A 17938-nucleotide genomic window follows, 5' to 3' on the forward strand; every position below is an offset into this window, starting at 1 on the left:
ATACAATTAGATTCTGCCAAATTTGCCTCAAACACTATGTAAAGGAAGTCCATATTTAGTAACTTTTGTTCTATGTGCACCCATCAATCTAGCTGTATTTTGATCCACGCTCCATCGACGTATGTGCAATGGCTGAATCTCCAAGAGAGAATAATGAAAACAATGCCAATGTCTAATGTCCAATAATTCACCGACCAGGTTGAAAGCCCGCGTCCACTATACACGAACGCCGTCAACCTCCTTACCACCAGGAACCTTGGCGGCATCCCGCTCGGCAGTGCTCATCTGTAAGCCCTGGTCGTCCCAGCCCTGCGTGCCGAGCTTGTACAATGTCTTCTGCTGCTCACGGTCAGGCATGGGGCCGGCCTTGCCGCGCCGTTGCCGTGACTCGAGAGTTTCAGTCAGAGTGGCATTGTCACCGTCCAGAGGGTGACCCTCCAGATCCTCGTTGTGCGCCTCGTCTGTGAAGGTGTAGGTGCGGTATTCGGTGTTCACCCAGCCAGTTCCTGCCAAAATATGGCGTGTCAGTTATGTTGCTTGCTCGTGTTACTATGGTCGCCGGTTCACGTACCCTGGTACTGGCTGCTGTCCTCCCAGTCCTCGGTAAAGTAGTGCAGGAAACCACCGTGAGTGACGAGAACAATCTCCTTCTCGGGACGAGCCTTCAGCCACCGGCGCGCAGCACGCGCGCGCTGCTTAAGCGCCCGGTTCGTAGGCGCATAGCGACCTTCCTATTTGGCAATATCCTCGTCAATAATGTGCACGGTCGAGGGTCGAGTCACGAATCTCGAGGTGGAGATATCAACACACCTTGTTATTCCATCCCTTGTGCACAAGCTCCAAATCAACCGGCTTTCCCGCAAACTCCTCCTGCAGAGCCTCGGGCTCACTGCCAGTATCGCACGGCACGTCGGAGGTCTCCTGGGTGTCCGGCAGGGCAATCAGCTTCATGTCCGGGTGGGACTCGAAGACGGGCCCGAAGCTCTCGAGGGCAGTGTAGATAGTTCGGCGGAGAGGAGATGCGGTCACCAGGTCGATCTGGGTATGCTTGGGGAAAGTAGCTTGCAACTTAGCGCATTGTTCGTGGCCGAGATGTGTGAGGAGGGGATCTTGGATGACGTGGTTGGCGGTGCAAAGGTTGTGGAGGCCCTGGAAGAAGTCATGGTTAGATTGTGAAAGTATAAGATGTCGCTAGCACTTGGCTATAGATCGGTATATTCCCGTGCCTGACGGCGAAGATGGGGTCTCTTTGGCGCAATTCCTTTGTCGGGCGATCGGTATGCAATAGGCATTCCCAACGTACCTGGGCGTGGCGGACGGCGTGGATGATAGGCGCCATTGTGAATTGAGATTTTGAGATGGGAAAGAGCAGCAACACTGGGTTTGAAACCTGTTAGTTCTGTTGTCTGAAACTTCAATCTCGAGGGTCCTCGCGATGACTCTTATCGGAGAACGCGGGGCAGCGGGGGGACGCGCCGGAAACGGCGTGGAAAAAGGACAAAGAGAAACTTACAGTAGATATTATCAGGCCAGCTGTACAGGCCGAGGGCAGCTAATGGTTTTAACAGATTATATTTTGAAAGAAGAGAGGTAGCGATGAACAGCTCAGCATGAAGAGTCAGAGGCGGAGGGCAGGACTCCGCTTGTTGAATCTTTTGGGGATCGCCACTTGCCCGCGGTGCATCCAGAGCGAACCACACGGAGTCTGATTCGTCTGAGAAGTGGGTTGAACCCCACGTGGTTGGAGCTCGGTCAGTCTTATGAAAGAACTTATAAATAAGTTGACTAGAGCTGGAGACTTCGCCGGTTTGGGCGAATTCCTGTTTTACGACTTTGTGTGCTGAAATAGCCATAGCCCTCATCAAGGACTAGCATTTGTTCATTCCCGAAGAAACTAAATAACGACGAAATGGGTATGTATAGGATCAACAGCGCTGATCTGATAAAAGCCTGCTTAGGCAACGCCGAATCCTCGTGCATTTTCAAGGGCCTTGTCCAGCTTCTCAGCCAGTGCCTCCTTCGAGGAGTACTCGGGAAGCAGTAGACGACCGAAGCATGTCAGACTGGTCGGAAGGCGCTGGAAAGAAGAATGAGTAATTAGTTCAAGCCCACGAGTACTGCAAAGTTCATGAATGACAAATGCTTACCAAATCTCCAACGCCGTTCTTCTGGATCACGAACATGATGCTCGAGATACCGTTGACGGGAATTCGGTCGCTGGCGGTGACGAATTCCAGGAGCTGCGCCTTCTTATCGGGCGGATATTGCTGAACCACACTCCAAAAGTCCCGGATGACTCGGTGAGTAGGTCCGAATCCGCCCTCATAGCGAGCATGGTGCTCGAGTTCTGCCACATCAATTTCTTGGATTCCTTCCACGACGGTCTTGAGTGCTTCGGGGGTGAAGATTGATAGAGCGGAGCGATCGAGGCAAGTATAGAAGCCTCGCAGGAATGCCTCGAATTGCGGCCTAATCGACTTGTCCGTGAGCCAGAAAATGTAATCTTTGACAAACTGATTGCGATTCTCATTTGTCACGAGAGGCGCTTCGACGGTAGGAGTGATTGGCCGAATGGATGGAGCGAGATGAGATGCCCCTTCTGAGTCAATGTGGTGAGAGCCGTCCGACCGCACGGCTTCGTGATCAACGATGTCTGCACTCGTTGCTTTGGAGACAGGCCAAACTTCGTCACGACCAACCTTTTGCATGTCAACTGTCTCCACGCAGCCCGAAGACTCAAAGCTGAATTCATACGTGCGCATGAAGACATCGCCCACATCGCCATCACTCCAGGCGAGGAGGGAGTCCAGACCCTGAGTAAGCTCAGGCCAGCCGTCGCGAATATGATCAAGATGCTTGACTTTAAGTCCCAATAACTTGCGATAGAATGCCACTGGGAAGTTGATGGGAAGCGTGAGACCATTGTATACGGCTATAGACATCAGCAGCCCGAGGAGCTCAAACTTGTAAAGCGGTTCCCAAGACCAGGGTTGGAACCAGGAGACACGATGCCGGCTGTCCATCGTGAACATGCCGTAAGATGGATCCAAGGCTTCGCTCATGAGTACACGGAAGAATTCTTGCTGGACACCACCGTGATCCAATCCTTCTTCGCCCTCGTCCATGCCCATCTGCACCTTGAGCGGGCGCATGAGCTCTCGCTTCTCTCGACGCCAGAGCTGGTTGAGAGCATCGGTCAATACACTATCTCGGCGAACCACCAGAACCAGATAGGTGGACATGGAGGTCTTCATGCGGGCTAGAAGCGCAGCCTCATCTGCAATCGTGATGCTGCTAAAAGCAGACTGTGTGATATGCCGCGTGGTAGTCATCGCAGCCTCGTAATATTTGGACATCGCCGAGTGATTGAGAGCTCTGAAGTAAATGACCAGGAACGACGGCGGGAAGAGGAATGGATTCGAGAGAAGGTGCATCGTGCGGTTATTTGAGAGATTCCCCAGCCATGCAACAGGCATCTCGAGAGGGTCCAGCCGCTCAGCGAGAATGGGAGTGTGGAAGTCTTCAGGAAGCAGACCCAACCGATGTCGTTCTTTATACATCAAAGCCAGGATCTGCACTGCGCCACCAGCCGCGCTGCTGCGGGCCAGTTCCGGGTTACCATCCCACTCACGGAGGAAAAGCGTTCGGAGCCACTCAACAATGAGGGGAATAGGCCCAGTGGAGTGAGAAGATGAGTCCTCGGTCTCCGAGAAGTTTTGAGGTCGTTGCTCGCTGAAATGATCCATGATGCGATCGAGTACGTTGGCTTTGCGTTGCTTGGGTAGATCAAGGCTGTACACTTGACGAGCTTTGGATATCTCGTGATAAGCGAGTCTGGCGGCGAGAGCACGGACAAGACGATTGATCAAGCGGAGGCCTAATTCATGTTCAAGCCTGTCGGTGGCTTCCACGGCTTGCTGTGCATGTTCAGGAGACAACTTTTGCATATCAGCAGAAGAGGCGACAGTTCCAGCAGCCCGCATCCGCAGAATCCCACGCCACGTGCCGATTTCCAGATCTGGAACTGAGCTGACCAAGACAAAGAAAGCAACAGTAGCTATGTAAGCAGCGTCTGCGTCAGACAATTGCTCATTATTGGCGGATTCGGAGAGTCGCCGTACCACAGGGGGAGCGGAACTGGTCATAGTAGAGCTTCGAGACGAACGACGAGAAGGTCGCCCAGAGGACGCTAACTCATTGGGCGGCAAGAAAAGCTTGTCCAGCGAACTCCACAAGCTGTGCAAAGCAATGTCCCATGGGCAGATAGTGAAAAGCCTCTGCAGAGAACCTTGAAGCTTTGAGACATCCAGGCGTTGGTTCATCTTGTTGGCTGCTGTATCGAGTTCGAGCGCATCTCTCCCGAACGACTGTAAAATCTGCCCCGTACTGCTGAAGATAAAATACGCACTTTGGGCGATAAAAGGGAAAACCTGGCGCTGGCGGGACGTTGCAAATTTCCAATCAGGGTTGTCAAAGCTTCCCATGGACTGTATGCGATCAAGCTCTTCTTGCCAAGCTTCTGCATCTTCCTGGGAAGGAAACATGACTTGACTAAGACCATCGATAATCTCCGGCGTAAAATGGGAAATAGACTGAGCTAACGGGGCTACATTTGCCGTGCGGCGCATGGAACTCGGCTTCGGTTTACGATTTGTAGGAGTGTCAAAATCGATGTCCGACTGTGGAGGAGGCGGTTGAAGGTTTTCTGTGCTTGCGCCAATAGTTGTCTCAGTCAATAGCTTCTCACTGTCCCATGATACACGGCGTTGATTTTTCAGATGATCTTTAGACCGTGCTTTATCCAAATCCCCGGCTCTACCGCGATGTTTCTGGGGGCGGCGTTTCAATGCTGGTGGCGAGGGCATGCTAGTAAACTCGTTTGAAGCGAGATGGGCGTTCATTGACAGTTTTTGGCTTTTGTACTCTGGCCGCTTCTTTTCTTCGAGACTAGATCGAGATGACTGTCGCCAATTATCTGCTTCAGGAAGCGACAGTCGCTTGACATGCTGGTTTTGAAACGTAAGTTCCACGGCCGAGGGTTGCGTTCCAGAAGTTCGGGATGAAGGAGTGCGCGGTAAAGGGTTCCTCGCATTCGAAGGGGTGACCTGGCTGTGATCTGTTTTCGGTTTGTCTGCTCCTGTCTCTTGTCCCTTTGGGTAATTTGGTGTCTCATTGCTTTCCGGGTAGGCCATCGATCGACTCCGAGGCGGCTGTAACTTCTCAGCTGCACGTCGCAGTGGAAGCCATTCTACCATGCGTAATGACAATGTATCGAAGAGATTTTGGGTAAATGATTTAGGATCTTTGAGGGGTTGTTCGGCAACGTAGTCAAGGTCTTGAAAATCGGAAGTGCTCGGCTGCGCGTCGTCGAATGTTATTCCTGCGATACCACTCGCAATATTCGATTCTCCCGCTTGCTCGATCGGGTCCGCAGGTGTTCCGTGATTGAAATTGTCTGCTTGTTCTCGTGGGGCTCGGGAACCATGGCGATCTGCTTCTGCAGCAACAGCGACAGCATGTGCTTGGAAGGCTCGAGATCGCTGGAGCGAGATACGGTGATAGTCATGGATCGTCATGTCGGATGAATACCGGGGGTTATTGCAGCAGAGCCCGCTTTCTGGATCGTCCTGGCTGGCAAGGTAACAGGCTAGAGTTCGCGCGCTGAGTTCGGTGTATCGGCGATACGGGCCTTCGCTGACTCTCCGACGTCGACTGGCACAGGTTGGGGTACGGCATCCTGGGTCATCACATCCATGTAGCAGCTGGTTTTTGTACCTGATGTGGGAACTTGTATCAGAATTGTGACCAGGATAACGTGAGAAGGAGGCTCGGCCGTGTCAACACTGCGTTCCAGGGAGCTCGTACCTTCGAACCAGGATATTAAATCGCCTCCGGCGCTCATCCCGATACCACGGTAGGACGCGAGAAGGGTCCGTGACTTCAACGGTATTTTGTACGATAACCTCCGGCGCATTTGGTGGGATCTTGGATCGAGTGTATTGAGATCGCTCGCTGCCACCATGCTGAGCCGTATTCGGACCGTCGAGAGAAGCTCCGCGAAGCCTCGTCATCGTGGAATCGGCCGGCACATAGCCAGGCCAAATGATGGCCGAGATCGATCAAGTTTCTTCGGGGCCTGGCTGATGATTGTTGGCTCAAAGAAGCATGTGGAGAAGCAGAGGCTCAGCTCACCTGATATCATCGGGGCGGCCAACGATACCGCCGGAGGCCTCGCAAACAGGATCAACATTTGTCCGCGTAAGGCGGAGTATCACGTGCTACGTTATCGATAACGGAGGAGAATGATAGTGGCGGATCAGGGTTTTTCCGTTGGTCACGTGCAGATATAATATGTCGTTGCCAAATATGGTTAGCGTGATCCTTTGAGGAAAAGCGTCATCTTTGGCTCTGTGCGGTTGATAAGCGTTGCTTGGAAATCAAGGCCCAACTTCGATCACACAACTTGTCGCCTCTATCATTTGGGAATCCTTGAGATAGTGGTATACTTTGACATCTTATTATCTCTGCGCCGTAGGCCTTGTTTTTCAGAAAATACCTCTCTGATTAAGCGAGAAATCGACTTGCGACAGAACTTTCACATACCCCGCCTGCGATAAAAACTTCGCTCCACACTTACATTTTTCCCACCAAGAGGCCAACCTTTTCGACTTTACACCATATTCGACGAAGCGATTTCACCATGTCGACGGCCACTCAACAGGTCGGCGCTTCTGCTGCCAACCTTCCTTACACCTGCAACACCTGCCTGGTCGCTTTCCACCGCAGCGATGCACAGAGAGATCATATGCGAAAGGACTGGCAGTAAGTGGCGATACTTGACAAATACCATAGAAAAGGATATATGACTGATGATTACAATCAATAGCTTGTATAACATGAAGCGCCGTATTGCCTCTCTCCCACCAGTGTCCCTGGAAGTTTTCAACGAGAAGGTCCTTGCCGCCAAAGCGAACTCGACCGAAGCCGCCGCCAAAGCCTCTTTCGAAAAGACCTGCCACCCTTGCCAGAAGACTTTCTACAGCGAGAACTCCTACCAAAATCACATCAAGAGCTCCAAGCACAAGCAGCGCGAGAACCGCTTGAGGAAGGAGGGTGACGATGCATCAGTCCTGAGCTCGGCGTTCTCTATGGGAGAGCCAGTCAGCAAATCGAACGAGACCGAGATCGCTAAGGTTACCGATGGTCTCAAGTCTGCCACCATTCAAGAAGAGGATGAGGATGTAGAGATGCAAACCGATAAGACCGAGTTCTCGGTCTCCCGTTGTCTCTTCTGTTTGGCCGATTCCGCCGATGTCCAGGCCAATATTAAGCACATGTACAAGAGTCATGGAATGTTTGTTCCTGAACAAACTTACCTTGTTGATCTCGATGGACTTCTCAATTACCTCTACCGCAAGATCACTGAGAACCACGAATGTCTCTACTGCCATGCCATTCGCAACAACGCCGAAGGAGCTCGCAGTCACATGCGTGACAAAGACCATTGCAAGATCGCCTTTGAAGCTGAGGAGGAGCAGATCGAAATTGGACAATACTACGACTTCCGCAGCACCTATTCTGACGGAGAAGATGATGAGGAAGACGAGGACATGGCTGATGCCGGTGGCGTCAAGGTGAAGGGCTCCGACGGAGATGATGATGGATGGGAGACTGATGCCTCCTCGGTGGATGACGATGACGAGATTGACTCGCGCCGCAAAGCACCTGTCATCTACCAGGATGAGTATGAACTCCATCTACCATCCGGCAGGAGCGTCGGTCACCGCTCGCTCGCCAAGTACTTCCGCCAGAACCTGCACAATTACCCTACCGCAGAAGAGAGATTTGAACGACAGCTGGCTATTGCGAACGGAGAGATCGAAGAGGAAGAGAAGCCCCGCGGCCGCAACCAGAACCGCGCTCTCGTTTCTCGTGCCAATGGTGGCACCGGTATGATCGGTACCACCGACCACCAGAAGCAGACCGTTCTTACCGCGGAGCGTCGTGAGCGGACTCGTGCCCTCCGGTCCGAGAACCGTTACCATGCTCGCCTCGAGAGAGCCAACAACTCCCAGAAGCACTTCCGCGATCCCCTCCTCCAGTGATTGTCGCGGCATCTTTGCTCTTTCTTCAACGGCCACCGCAGTCGTTCATACGATTGTACCTCGAGCTTCTCTCTTGGTTCGCCTGAAATAAGGCACTTGACTCAGTGGCCTGAATACCATTGCTATCATTCCCGCTTGAGGCAATTGAAGCGGCTCATGACCATCTTATCCAATGGTTTGTCGGCTGCATCTGCCTTGATTATATCATCGGATTCTTTTTGACTCCGGATGATGTATCATCGAGAAGGTTCTCGTTCCTCGTTTCAACCACATTTGCATCCTGGTTGGAGATATTCAGCCAGTGTGGTTTCTATGGAGGCATCATGGCCCATTCTCTAGACCGCCCATCTGACGGCGGATGTTTTATGCAGTCTACGTTGATGATCGAATATTTCTCTCATGGTGTCTACAATTTCTGCATAACCAGGGCGTGTTTATCAATTACGATTTGGTTATTAATGAGTTTACCAAGAAAAGCATGCATCTACTCTGATATTCCAATTCGAATCTTTTTTTATCTCCAAACAGGCTCTGTCTCGTACTTTTACCCTAACCTTTAGAGGGCATTCACATAATTGTAGTCATCATCTCGACTTTACTAGCGAGGCTAATTCTCTACGATTTACACTATATTGGATGTGCTTGCAGGGAATAAGAATTTCATTGAGAGGGCATAAGCATCACCTCTGGAAATGGAAAACATGTGTAAAGAATGAAGCAGGCTATGCACAGCACAAGAGACGGCACGAATCAAAACAAGGAATGCAAAGAAAGCAGACGTAATGTATCATAACCAGTGAAGGGAAGATATAAAGACAGCATGCGGTATAAATGAATATAGTAGAACATAATATAATGTTCAGAGGACAAAGGATAAGGACGGAGGTAAGGATGGAGGTCAGAAGAAGCGCTCGAAGCCAAGGCTTCGGCAAGAGGAGTTATATATGTAATGTAATATTCACGAGGATTTGTTGTTACACAAGACAACAGCGGACTCGACAATTTATGCCGCGGTCTTTGCAGTGGTTGTTGGCTGTTGTCTTCTTCTTTTCTGTTATTTTGTTTTTGTTTTGTGTTTGTGTTTGTAGGAGCGAAGGGCTCGACAATTCATGGAGTGGTCCTTGTGACCAGAGCTCTCTTTTTTGCGAGAGGAAGACATTCAATAAGATGACCCCGCGGGCTCTGCAGTTGGTAGAATTTTTTGGTATTTTTGCAGGAGCGAGAGACTCGACACTTTATGTCGCGGTCTCAGCAGGTTGGTCGCGGTTTTTGGTGGGTCATTGTGTCTTTGGTTGTTTGAATTGTCTTTGGAATTTTCCTTCAAGGACTTTGTGGTATGCCCTTCGCTTTTTTCTTTGAGTAATTTGTGGTTTGGTTTTTTGTGTGGTATTTGTGGTCTTCATGAGCAGTGACTCGACAAGTGGTGTCTCAGGCTCAAGAGAGAGTAGTGGTAGAGATTTCATTTTGTGAGCCTGTTCACTGATTAGTACTTTGTGTTTGAATAGATGGAGATCAAACCATACCTTATAGCTTCATGGCTGTCGCCGGTATAGAAAAGAGTATTGATCCTTTGCAAACTTCGCCTCCAGTCCTTGATAGCTGGATATTTATAGATGTGTGGGCGAAGCGTTGTTCCATGTGGAGGCAGAGCAGATTTTGGGGTCTGCGGTCTCGCTCCCGGGAAATGATGCCGGAAAATTCTTTCAGTGAGGAGTGGGAGCATTTGGTATAATTAATGCAGGAGAGGCTGGTCCTCTGTGGCGCCGTGGCCATCTGTGGATTTGTGGTGCTTGCCATGCTTCTTCTTGCGGCGACGCTTCTTGGTTTGGGAGTCGTGCACCGAGGCTCGCAGGTCAGTTGTATTTATAGTGTTTGTAGCACTGTCCTTGGTGACGGGGGAGGAATTACCGGTGTGGCGAGAGGACACTCCAGCCTCACCCTCCGAAGAGCTGCTGCAGTTTGCGTGGAGGACGACTTTGCGGATGCCGTTCACGTCCACGATTTGCTCTGTGATGCTGCCGCTGCGGGTCGGGCCGCGATGGTGGTATATAAATTCGGCAGACTTTGAATCCGTCGAGCGGATGCTTCCTGTGCCGCTACTGCTCTTGCTCTTGCTTTTGTGGGTGGAGGCAGACCGGTTGAGATCTTCGCGCTCTTCGCGGACGGCTTCAGGGATCGAAACCTGTGGCAGGTCTATATATTGCTGGGCGTTTGTTCCCTTGGTAACATGATCATGCGTGGCTATCGTACCATATCCGAGTTTGAGAGCATGGGCGCCATCCTTAGCATCGGCACCGGAACTGACGAGGCCAGCACCAATCCCTCCTTGAAGGCTAGTTGACGGAATGAAACGTTGCGAATCAGATGCACTTTGTCCGGACTCAAAGTCTGTGTGGGCCGAGCGAGACGGCGAGGTACTATTGCGTTTTATCTTGACGGAGGTGTAGCGCGTCTGGCGTGGTCGGCTTGCAAGGTTAGAGGGACCAAGGTGTTTGAGGTGCTCCCGGATCTCGTCCGTAGCACCTCTCTGGGTGAACCAATTGTCATGAGAGTCTGAAGGCTGATCGACATTTTGTCGGCGGAGTTGGAATCGTGGAGGAGGGGCTTCCACGGAGCTTCGACGGCGAGGGAGGTCCGAAGACATTTGTGTCTGAACGGGTGTGGATTTGACTGTCTCGTCCAGCTCGCCCTCCGTGAGGGAAGTTGCCATTGGTGGCTCCTCGACGATTTTCCCCTTGGGCACTCGGCTTTTAGGTGCTGGTGCCATGCGACGAATGGCTTTGTGGACATCAATGAAGACATCCGATTCGTCAATGATTTCTCTGTGGCCAATGTCAGTAAACGAACCTTATCGGAGAGAAAGCAGAGAGAAGGCTAACTTACTCGCCGATCAATTCTTCAATCACATCTTCCAGGGTGACCACTCCAAGGGCCCCACGATCCTCGCTTGGATACTCGGAAACGAGCACCATGTGCGATTTGCCTTCTTGGAAAAAGTTGACTATGTCCAGACAACTTGTTTCCGGGCGTGTCTCTGGCAGAGTCGCCAATGCAAATTCTCGGACACGTTTGCAATCTTCGGGATCATAGGTGATGAGCATCTTGACTAGTAGCATGCCCACGAAATTCATTGAGTTGTCGGGTGCGTGGATGGGAATGCGAGAATATCCTTGGGACAGAATCAGGTCCATGGTGCGTTCATCGAGGACGGTGTCCGCCGACATTGTGAACACATCTTCCATTGGCGTCATGATTGTGCCCACGGATTTCTCCTTCAAATCAAGTACAGCAGATATGATTGTCACTTCGTCGGAGTTCAGCTGCTCTCCGGCCTCGCCCAACGTCTTGTGAAGGGTAACGAGGGTCTTCAATCCGGCCTTTTTATAAATGGTCCCGTGATCTTCGCCAAGCAGCTTGTCGAGCAACTTGGCCACGGGCCAGGCTACCGGGGACATGACGTACATCAGAACCAGTACGCACGGTGCCATCCATGCCCCGATAGGTAGACCGTATCGAACGCAGATCGACTGAGGAACGATCTCGCCGAAAATGACAATCAAGGCTGTACTTCCCAGCACAGCTGGCCATCCACCGCCGAGGGTTCTATCCAGAACGATGGGTAAAGTCTCATTAGTGATCACGTTGCTGAGGAGAAGAGTGACGAGCACCCAGTGCTTTCCCCGCTTGAGCAGGTTTAAGACACTGGCGGCATTTTTCTTCTCCGATTCTTCGCCAGACGTCTGGATCACTTGTAAGTAGACTTCATCTTGGCCCATCAAAGCAATTGTAAGTCCCGCGAACGCTCCGCCGCTCAACACCAGGGCTGCTGAGATGCCCAGGTACAGCCACAGGCTCGGGTCGTCGGGTTCTGTAGGAGGTTCGGCCTCGCGATGTGAGGAGATGAGATAGGGCGACAGCATGGGGGCGGCTGTTGCCAGCGGAAGGTGAGAGAAGGCGAAGAAGATGACTTTGGCCAGTCTCAGCACAATGGGCCGAGCGGCGAACAGATGCGCGGCATGGGGCGCCATCCTCATCTGAAAGTCGTCTGTCTTTCCGATAAGGGAAATCGGGCTCGTCACCACTGGTATATCTCAAGGCTTCCAATGAGGAAGGAAAACAAACTCCACGGTCGCAAAGGGAGGGGTCACAGTCGGGACATTACTGAACGCAAGCGGGTGGTGACCACACGCAGCTTGAGGCGGGGGAGGATAGGGAAAGGGAAAGGAAATGTCAACAAGGACACGAAGAAGAAGGACAGAGAGGGAGGAGGGGTTCGTTGTGATTTGAAGGGAAAAAATTGCGCAGCGAAACGAGGTGGATCTAGCGAAACCACCAGGGGCGTAAGTGAAGTGGAAGCTAATCGAGACGCAGCTGAATTGGGTTTCGAGCGTAGCAGATGACGAATGAACGCAGGGGCCAGCCCCGTGCGGCCATTGACACCTAGATGGTTAGGCTCTCAACCCGCTCCACCGTGGGTCCCGTGCTCGGCAAAGAACGGCCCGCGCAATGGTCAGCGGTCCATGACTCCATAACTATAGCCCGAGTTTCGGAGATTGTCGCATTTTTTTCCCGTCACAGTAGTTCCCCATACTCTCCTCTCATGTGGATTTGGCCGTGTCGGCAATTGCCCTCGGTCTGTTCAGGTTGCTTTGGCTCCAGAACCCTCGCGAGAGGGTTTGTGAATCTGGGCGGCAACAGCAGACAAATCGGTGCAATGGTACTCGGTCTGGTCGTGTCACTGTGACTCCAGAGCCCTCGCGAGAGGGCTTTCAACTCTGGTTTGCCAAGTACTCACGAACCAGTTCGGCTTCATCCTTCAAAATAATCCCGTCATCGGTCTTCTTGGTCCCATCCACCATTATGTCGGAAGTACAGGCAATCTGTGTCAGCACATTCGCGAGAGGACTTTCATCGTCGTCAAGCAGACTGGTGAGCTGTATGTTCAAGTTAGGATCCCGGTAAACCGCCTTGATCCCATCCAATGCCACATACGCGTCCTCCACCGTGTCTCGAAGCGCATCGGCAGAAACGTTAAGGCCACAGATGTGGTTCAAGACGTTCAAGTATTTCCTCAGGATGCATTTCAGATTCGTGACCGCTTCGGCGGTATCGGTCTGGTTGGCGGTGTCCTTCTTCTCTGTCAGGGAGAGGTTGTTGGAATTGTCGGTTGCAGCTTCCTGTGCCTTCTTTGCCAAATACAAATCCCGCTCGAGCATGTCAATCTGAGCCGCCTGACGACGCTTGTCGAGCCAGCGTTTCTGGCTCAAGCGCTTAACATCTTCCAGGTGTTTTGTATGTCTTTGGCGTTCGGCAATCTGTTCGGCTTGCAACTGATCAATTTGGGCATGCCACCGATCAATTTCTCTCAGCGCGGCTGCGTGCGAAACTGCAGGATCGTCGTCGGTGCCTCGAATCAGTGAGTCCTTGTCCGCGTCAACGGGCGTGTACCACTGCAGGCTGTGGATAACCTGATCCTGTTCTTGGCGGTGTTTGTCCGACTCTTCCTTCAGCTTGTCGTATCGCTCGGTAACGGTGCGAACCGTTTCGCTGAGCTCGGCATTCATCGATTGGACCTTGCGTAGCTCATCGCTGGCGTCACGGAACTGGCGGATAGCAGAGTCCCGTTCCTCGGTAGCCTTGCGAACTAGCTCGTCCTTTCGTTGATGCAATTGCTTTTCAACCTCCTTGGCGATATCACTCCGGATCTCAGTCAACTGACGGCAGTACTCGGAGTTCTCGTCTCGGGCCACCTTCAGGTCCAGCTTGAGTTGCAGGTTTTCGATCTGCACCTTTTCACGCTTTTTGGCCTCACCCAACACATAGGGTCGGGCGAGTTCATCGAGCTTGGTGTTGAGGAACCTGCGGAATTTTTCGGTCTTGATGTTTTTCCGTTCCAAGTCGCGAGCGTCCATTATCCACTGTTCACGCGCGGCCTGGCGCTCATACTTGAAACAGGACACCTCTTCCTTGTGTCTCTTCTTCCTTTCCTCGAACTCGCGTTTCTCTTGCTCGAATTTCTGCTCGGCCTCACGGAATTCGACTTCGTCCTTTTCCAGTTTGGCTTCGCGTCCTTTCAGCCGGAGATACCACTTGTTCTTGGTCCAGAGAGAGTCGTTCCGAGCTTCATCGACCATTCCATCAGGGCCGGATTGCTGGGTGGTTGCCGTTGTCGCCATTTTGACACCTGACAGTGTCTCCTTGTTGTTGTTGAAGCTAGTGAGGGAATTAGTCTCGACTCAGTCATCTCATCTATATGGGGGTAGTGGGGTTTAGGTTGCATTGGATCAGAAGAGGGAGAGGGGGGTGAACAAGGGGAAGGTCGAGGTAGCCGGAAGGGGGGGAGGAGGGGGAGGAGGAGGGGCAAGAGTGCGAGGGGAGGGGTGAGGTAGCATGAGGCTGCATCAACTTACCTCTTCATTACTGAAGAGCGGACGGACGCAGTGTCGATCCAAAAGGGGGAAACGACCGAGATAGCCCCGAGCCCCCAGAGGAAGTTCAGAGTCACCAACAGTCGGAGTCCGCCCCAGAGGACGAGCGCCACTGCGCGAGTAACGAAGTTGTTGAACAGCTCCATGACACGAGCTGTTCGCGCGAGGGGGGAGTGGAAGAACGTTCAGGTGAACGTTCAGCACGAAAACACGAAATTCTTGACGCTACCGGAGTAGCGGGGCGCAGCAGGAAACTTGGTTCTCGCAGAGGGGGTGGGAAAATCGTTGGAGAGGAGAGGAGAGAAAGAAGGAGAGTTTGGTTGGGGGTGGAGGGGGTTTAAATGGGCAATTTTTCCTCATTGGGAAATTTCGCGTTTCGAGCGTGGCCGATTTGTTTGCCTACCCCGTAGGGGGGGCCCTAGCCTGCCTCGCGCAGCTGCCTGATTAGTCCAAGGCTCCAGAATCATGGAAGTTTCCCTTTCATGTGATACTGGTCGGTTTCCACGGTTGTAGGATATGTCGTTTTGCATTCCCAGTTTGATATCGGTACAGCGCGGCTCTCAAGTACTCGACGCTCTATGCCACTCAGTCCATTTGTATCTCCAAATTCCAGATTAATAGAATATGTAGCACGGGCTCTTTACATATTGCAAATTCTGTGGATTTCGGGCATAATTTTGGTGTACAGCTTTAGGTTCTAGTTGGCGGTTGTTGCAACTATGCTCGCTGGTGGATGCCAGATATCAGCACCCCGTAATTTGCGACAACTCAGTCGTTATCCACACGATTTCGACTGGTTGCCCATCAAAATTTACCTCCCTTGTTATTTAGATACTAGTCACTCGTGAATTAGATTCCCTTTAGATTTTGTAACAATTTGGGCTGTTGTTGACGTTCTGTGTCGTTGGGGTGTGGTTGATCTAGAAAATTAAGGTTATCGGGTCAAGTGGGGACGTGCGGCAGCGGGAGCCGCATCATGCCATGGAACACGGGCACCCACGCCATGCCAAGATTCAGGGTCAGCACTACGTCAAGGGAGATGTGCTATTACAATATTACTACAAGCATGCTACTTGGGAGTAAAATGTCTGCCTTGGTTGCATATTGATGCCTGGACATGCTGCCTGCTGTAGGTAGACACGACTGGAGGCTGCCCACCACTGTCTCGGGCCCTACGTGGCCGCCTATTGTTGGAGGTTGTAGATGATTGTCGCTCTATGCCATAGGACTAATCTAGGTACCATTCAGGGCTATTGTCTTATTTGTAGAGATGTGAACGTTGCCTGTGCTACGAGACAGGTGTGTGGGGTTGATGGCTGATAATATATATTGTGTGGGGCCAAGGCTCGATAGAGTTCCGATGCAGACGCGGGGCCGTGCGACAGCGTGCCGCTCGGACGATCGAATAGACATACGCGAATGATCAAAACAAATACAATGTGATGCGTGTAAAGATAATAATTCTATTTAACAATGCAATACCAGAACATTACAGGCTATTTGTGTAGAAGATACTGTTTTCTATCATAACATTGCGACGTGCCCACGCTCAGTATTCTAGAGTCTGCTTGATCGCGTCGTAAATTCCTGTAAAACGGATTGATTAGCTCGGACAATCTGTATGCGTTTACCAGTTGGATAACTTACTGGCAACATCGGGTAGGACGAATTGTTCGTAGGATAGACCGGTGTGGGTACTCCAGCCGGCGACTCGCTTGACTGGAGCCTCCAGCCGTAGGAAAGCGCCTTCTTGTAGCGTCGCAGCAACCTCGGCACCAACACCATAGTTGATCATGCTTTCATGAACCACGACAGCTCGTCCCGTCTTGCGGACGCTCTCGATGACAGTCTGGCGATCCCAGGGATAGATTGTCCGCAGATCGATCAACTCGATGCTAACACCCTTCATGGTCTTTTCAATGGCCGAGATTGCAGAAGAGCACAGGTAGAGGGGTTGACCGTAGGAGATAATCGTCAAGTCCTTGCCCGGCTTGATAACCTCTGCCTTGCTCAGGGGTATCGTGTAGTATTCATTAGGGACATGCTCCACCGCGGCCCGATAGAGGATCTTGGGCTCCATGAATATCACAGGGTCGTTGTGCTCGAAGATGGAGGAGAGAAGGAGACCCTTGGCCTGTGCGGGTGACCGTGGCATGACCACTCGGACGCCGGGAACGTGTGCAAAGAGGGCCTCGGGGGACTGTGAGTGATATCTAGCCAGAAAGAGCGTCAGAATGTGATTTCAGTGGTTGCGTCAAGCCAAGACCGCTCCAGCAATAACATACAGTGCACCGTGTCCTACCGCACCGCAGGGCATGCGAATTACCAAGCCCCCAACATTGATCCCGGTACCACCTTCTCGGTATCGGAATTTTGCAGCCTCATTGACAATCTGGTCAAATGCAGGAAAGACATAGTCGGCAAATTGGATCTCTGCCACAGGTTTCATGCCCTCGGCAGCAGCACCAATGGCAAATCCGGCGATTCCTTGTTCGGTCAAGGGTGTATTGAAGACTCGTTCTGATCCGAACTCTGTCTGAAGATCCATTGAGCACCGGAAGACACCGCCGAATGCTACATCTTCACCGAAGAGCATGACCTTGTCCGAGGTCGACAGGGCTGTCCGCAAGGCGGAGTTGATGGCTTGAAAGAAATTCAGTCGTTTGCTTGTTGCTGCCGCTGGGAAGTCGGGAACGCTAGATAGTGAGGAGGGCGTATGGTGTAGTAGGGGCGTAGACTTGTAATCAATGGGTAGGTTGAGCTTCGCCCTCGGCGAGGGAGCACTTGAGTAGCATCGGCGGGAGACTCGCGGGATCAGACTCCGCGATGATCGAGATAACGACATCGTTGACAAGTATGTGAGATAGAAATGTTGTTCCAGCAAAGCAAAAACGTGTAAAAAGGCTCAAATTTCCCAGATCCTCCTTATAAAAGGATCCCTCCTGGCGGTTTTCTGGGGGGATTGCGGGGATACGCCGTGAATAACCGCGGATGCAAACTTGCCAAACAAGTAGTTATGACGGCAGCATCCTCCCCTTCTAGATTGGCGCGTTAGTTAAACAGTCCTTGGGCGGCTTTTGTTATTGTGGGACCTCTATGAACGATTGGACGACACCATCCATTGAAAACTTCGAGTGCCTCTTGACTTTTGGATTAGCTATAGAGTACGTACTGTTTTGGAATCAGTGTGAGCCTGCTTGGCTTTCCTATCAATAAACTAGATTAGTCACGAATATTTACCCGCCCGGACGGGAGCCGGGATGGCGGGGGAGGCAAGCCCTTGACATTGTTTTGCATTACTCTTGTGACTACTGCTTAGATAGCTCTCCTGCAATAGGATTGAATAGATACCGGTCGTATTTCCTAGATGCACTACTCTCTATGCCGCTAAAATCACTTAGCTGC

At 51.7% G+C, this 17938-nt stretch overlaps 6 protein-coding genes across 6 annotated transcripts; 2 read left to right on the forward strand and 4 right to left on the reverse strand.

The window, feature by feature from the left end:
- Positions 1–216: 216 nt before the first annotated feature.
- N7496_003399 (uncharacterized protein) lies at positions 217–1339 on the reverse strand (the record flags this gene model as incomplete). Its single annotated transcript, XM_056696330.1, has 4 exons — positions 217–506; positions 572–731; positions 811–1149; positions 1304–1339. The coding sequence occupies 4 exons, from the start codon at positions 1337–1339 to the stop codon at positions 217–219; spliced, it is 825 nt and encodes a 274-aa protein (XP_056558542.1).
- A 615-nt stretch (positions 1340–1954) lies between these two features.
- On the reverse strand, positions 1955–6071 carry N7496_003400 (HECT domain protein; the record flags this gene model as incomplete). Its single annotated transcript, XM_056696331.1, has 3 exons — positions 1955–2077; positions 2148–5775; positions 5866–6071. 3 exons carry the CDS (start codon positions 6069–6071, stop codon positions 1955–1957), a joined length of 3957 nt encoding a protein of 1318 aa, XP_056558543.1.
- Positions 6072–6700: 629 nt separating this feature from the next.
- N7496_003401 (putative C2H2 finger domain protein) lies at positions 6701–8105 on the forward strand (the record flags this gene model as incomplete). The annotated part of the gene is made up of 2 exons (XM_056696332.1): positions 6701–6822; positions 6887–8105. 2 exons carry the CDS (start codon positions 6701–6703, stop codon positions 8103–8105), a joined length of 1341 nt encoding a protein of 446 aa, XP_056558544.1.
- Positions 8106–9837: 1732 nt separating this feature from the next.
- On the reverse strand, positions 9838–12139 carry N7496_003402 (putative DUF21 and CBS domain protein (Mam3); the record flags this gene model as incomplete). Its single annotated transcript, XM_056696333.1, has 2 exons — positions 9838–10927; positions 10989–12139. 2 exons carry the CDS (start codon positions 12137–12139, stop codon positions 9838–9840), a joined length of 2241 nt encoding a protein of 746 aa, XP_056558545.1.
- A 69-nt stretch (positions 12140–12208) lies between these two features.
- N7496_003403 (uncharacterized protein) lies at positions 12209–14293 on the forward strand (the record flags this gene model as incomplete). Its single annotated transcript, XM_056696334.1, has 5 exons — positions 12209–12376; positions 12430–12445; positions 12894–13397; positions 13475–13521; positions 13754–14293. 5 exons carry the CDS (start codon positions 12209–12211, stop codon positions 14291–14293), a joined length of 1275 nt encoding a protein of 424 aa, XP_056558546.1.
- Positions 14294–16082: 1789 nt separating this feature from the next.
- On the reverse strand, positions 16083–17378 carry N7496_003404 (2-oxoisovalerate dehydrogenase subunit beta; the record flags this gene model as incomplete). The annotated part of the gene is made up of 3 exons (XM_056696335.1): positions 16083–16120; positions 16181–16746; positions 16819–17378. 3 exons carry the CDS (start codon positions 17376–17378, stop codon positions 16083–16085), a joined length of 1164 nt encoding a protein of 387 aa, XP_056558547.1.
- Between the last annotated feature and the right edge of the window lie 560 nt (positions 17379–17938).

Source organism: Penicillium cataractarum (assembly GCF_028827025.1).
Source record: "Penicillium cataractarum strain IBT 29864 chromosome Unknown utg000002l, whole genome shotgun sequence".
Classification (NCBI taxonomy): domain Eukaryota; kingdom Fungi; phylum Ascomycota; class Eurotiomycetes; order Eurotiales; family Aspergillaceae; genus Penicillium; species Penicillium cataractarum.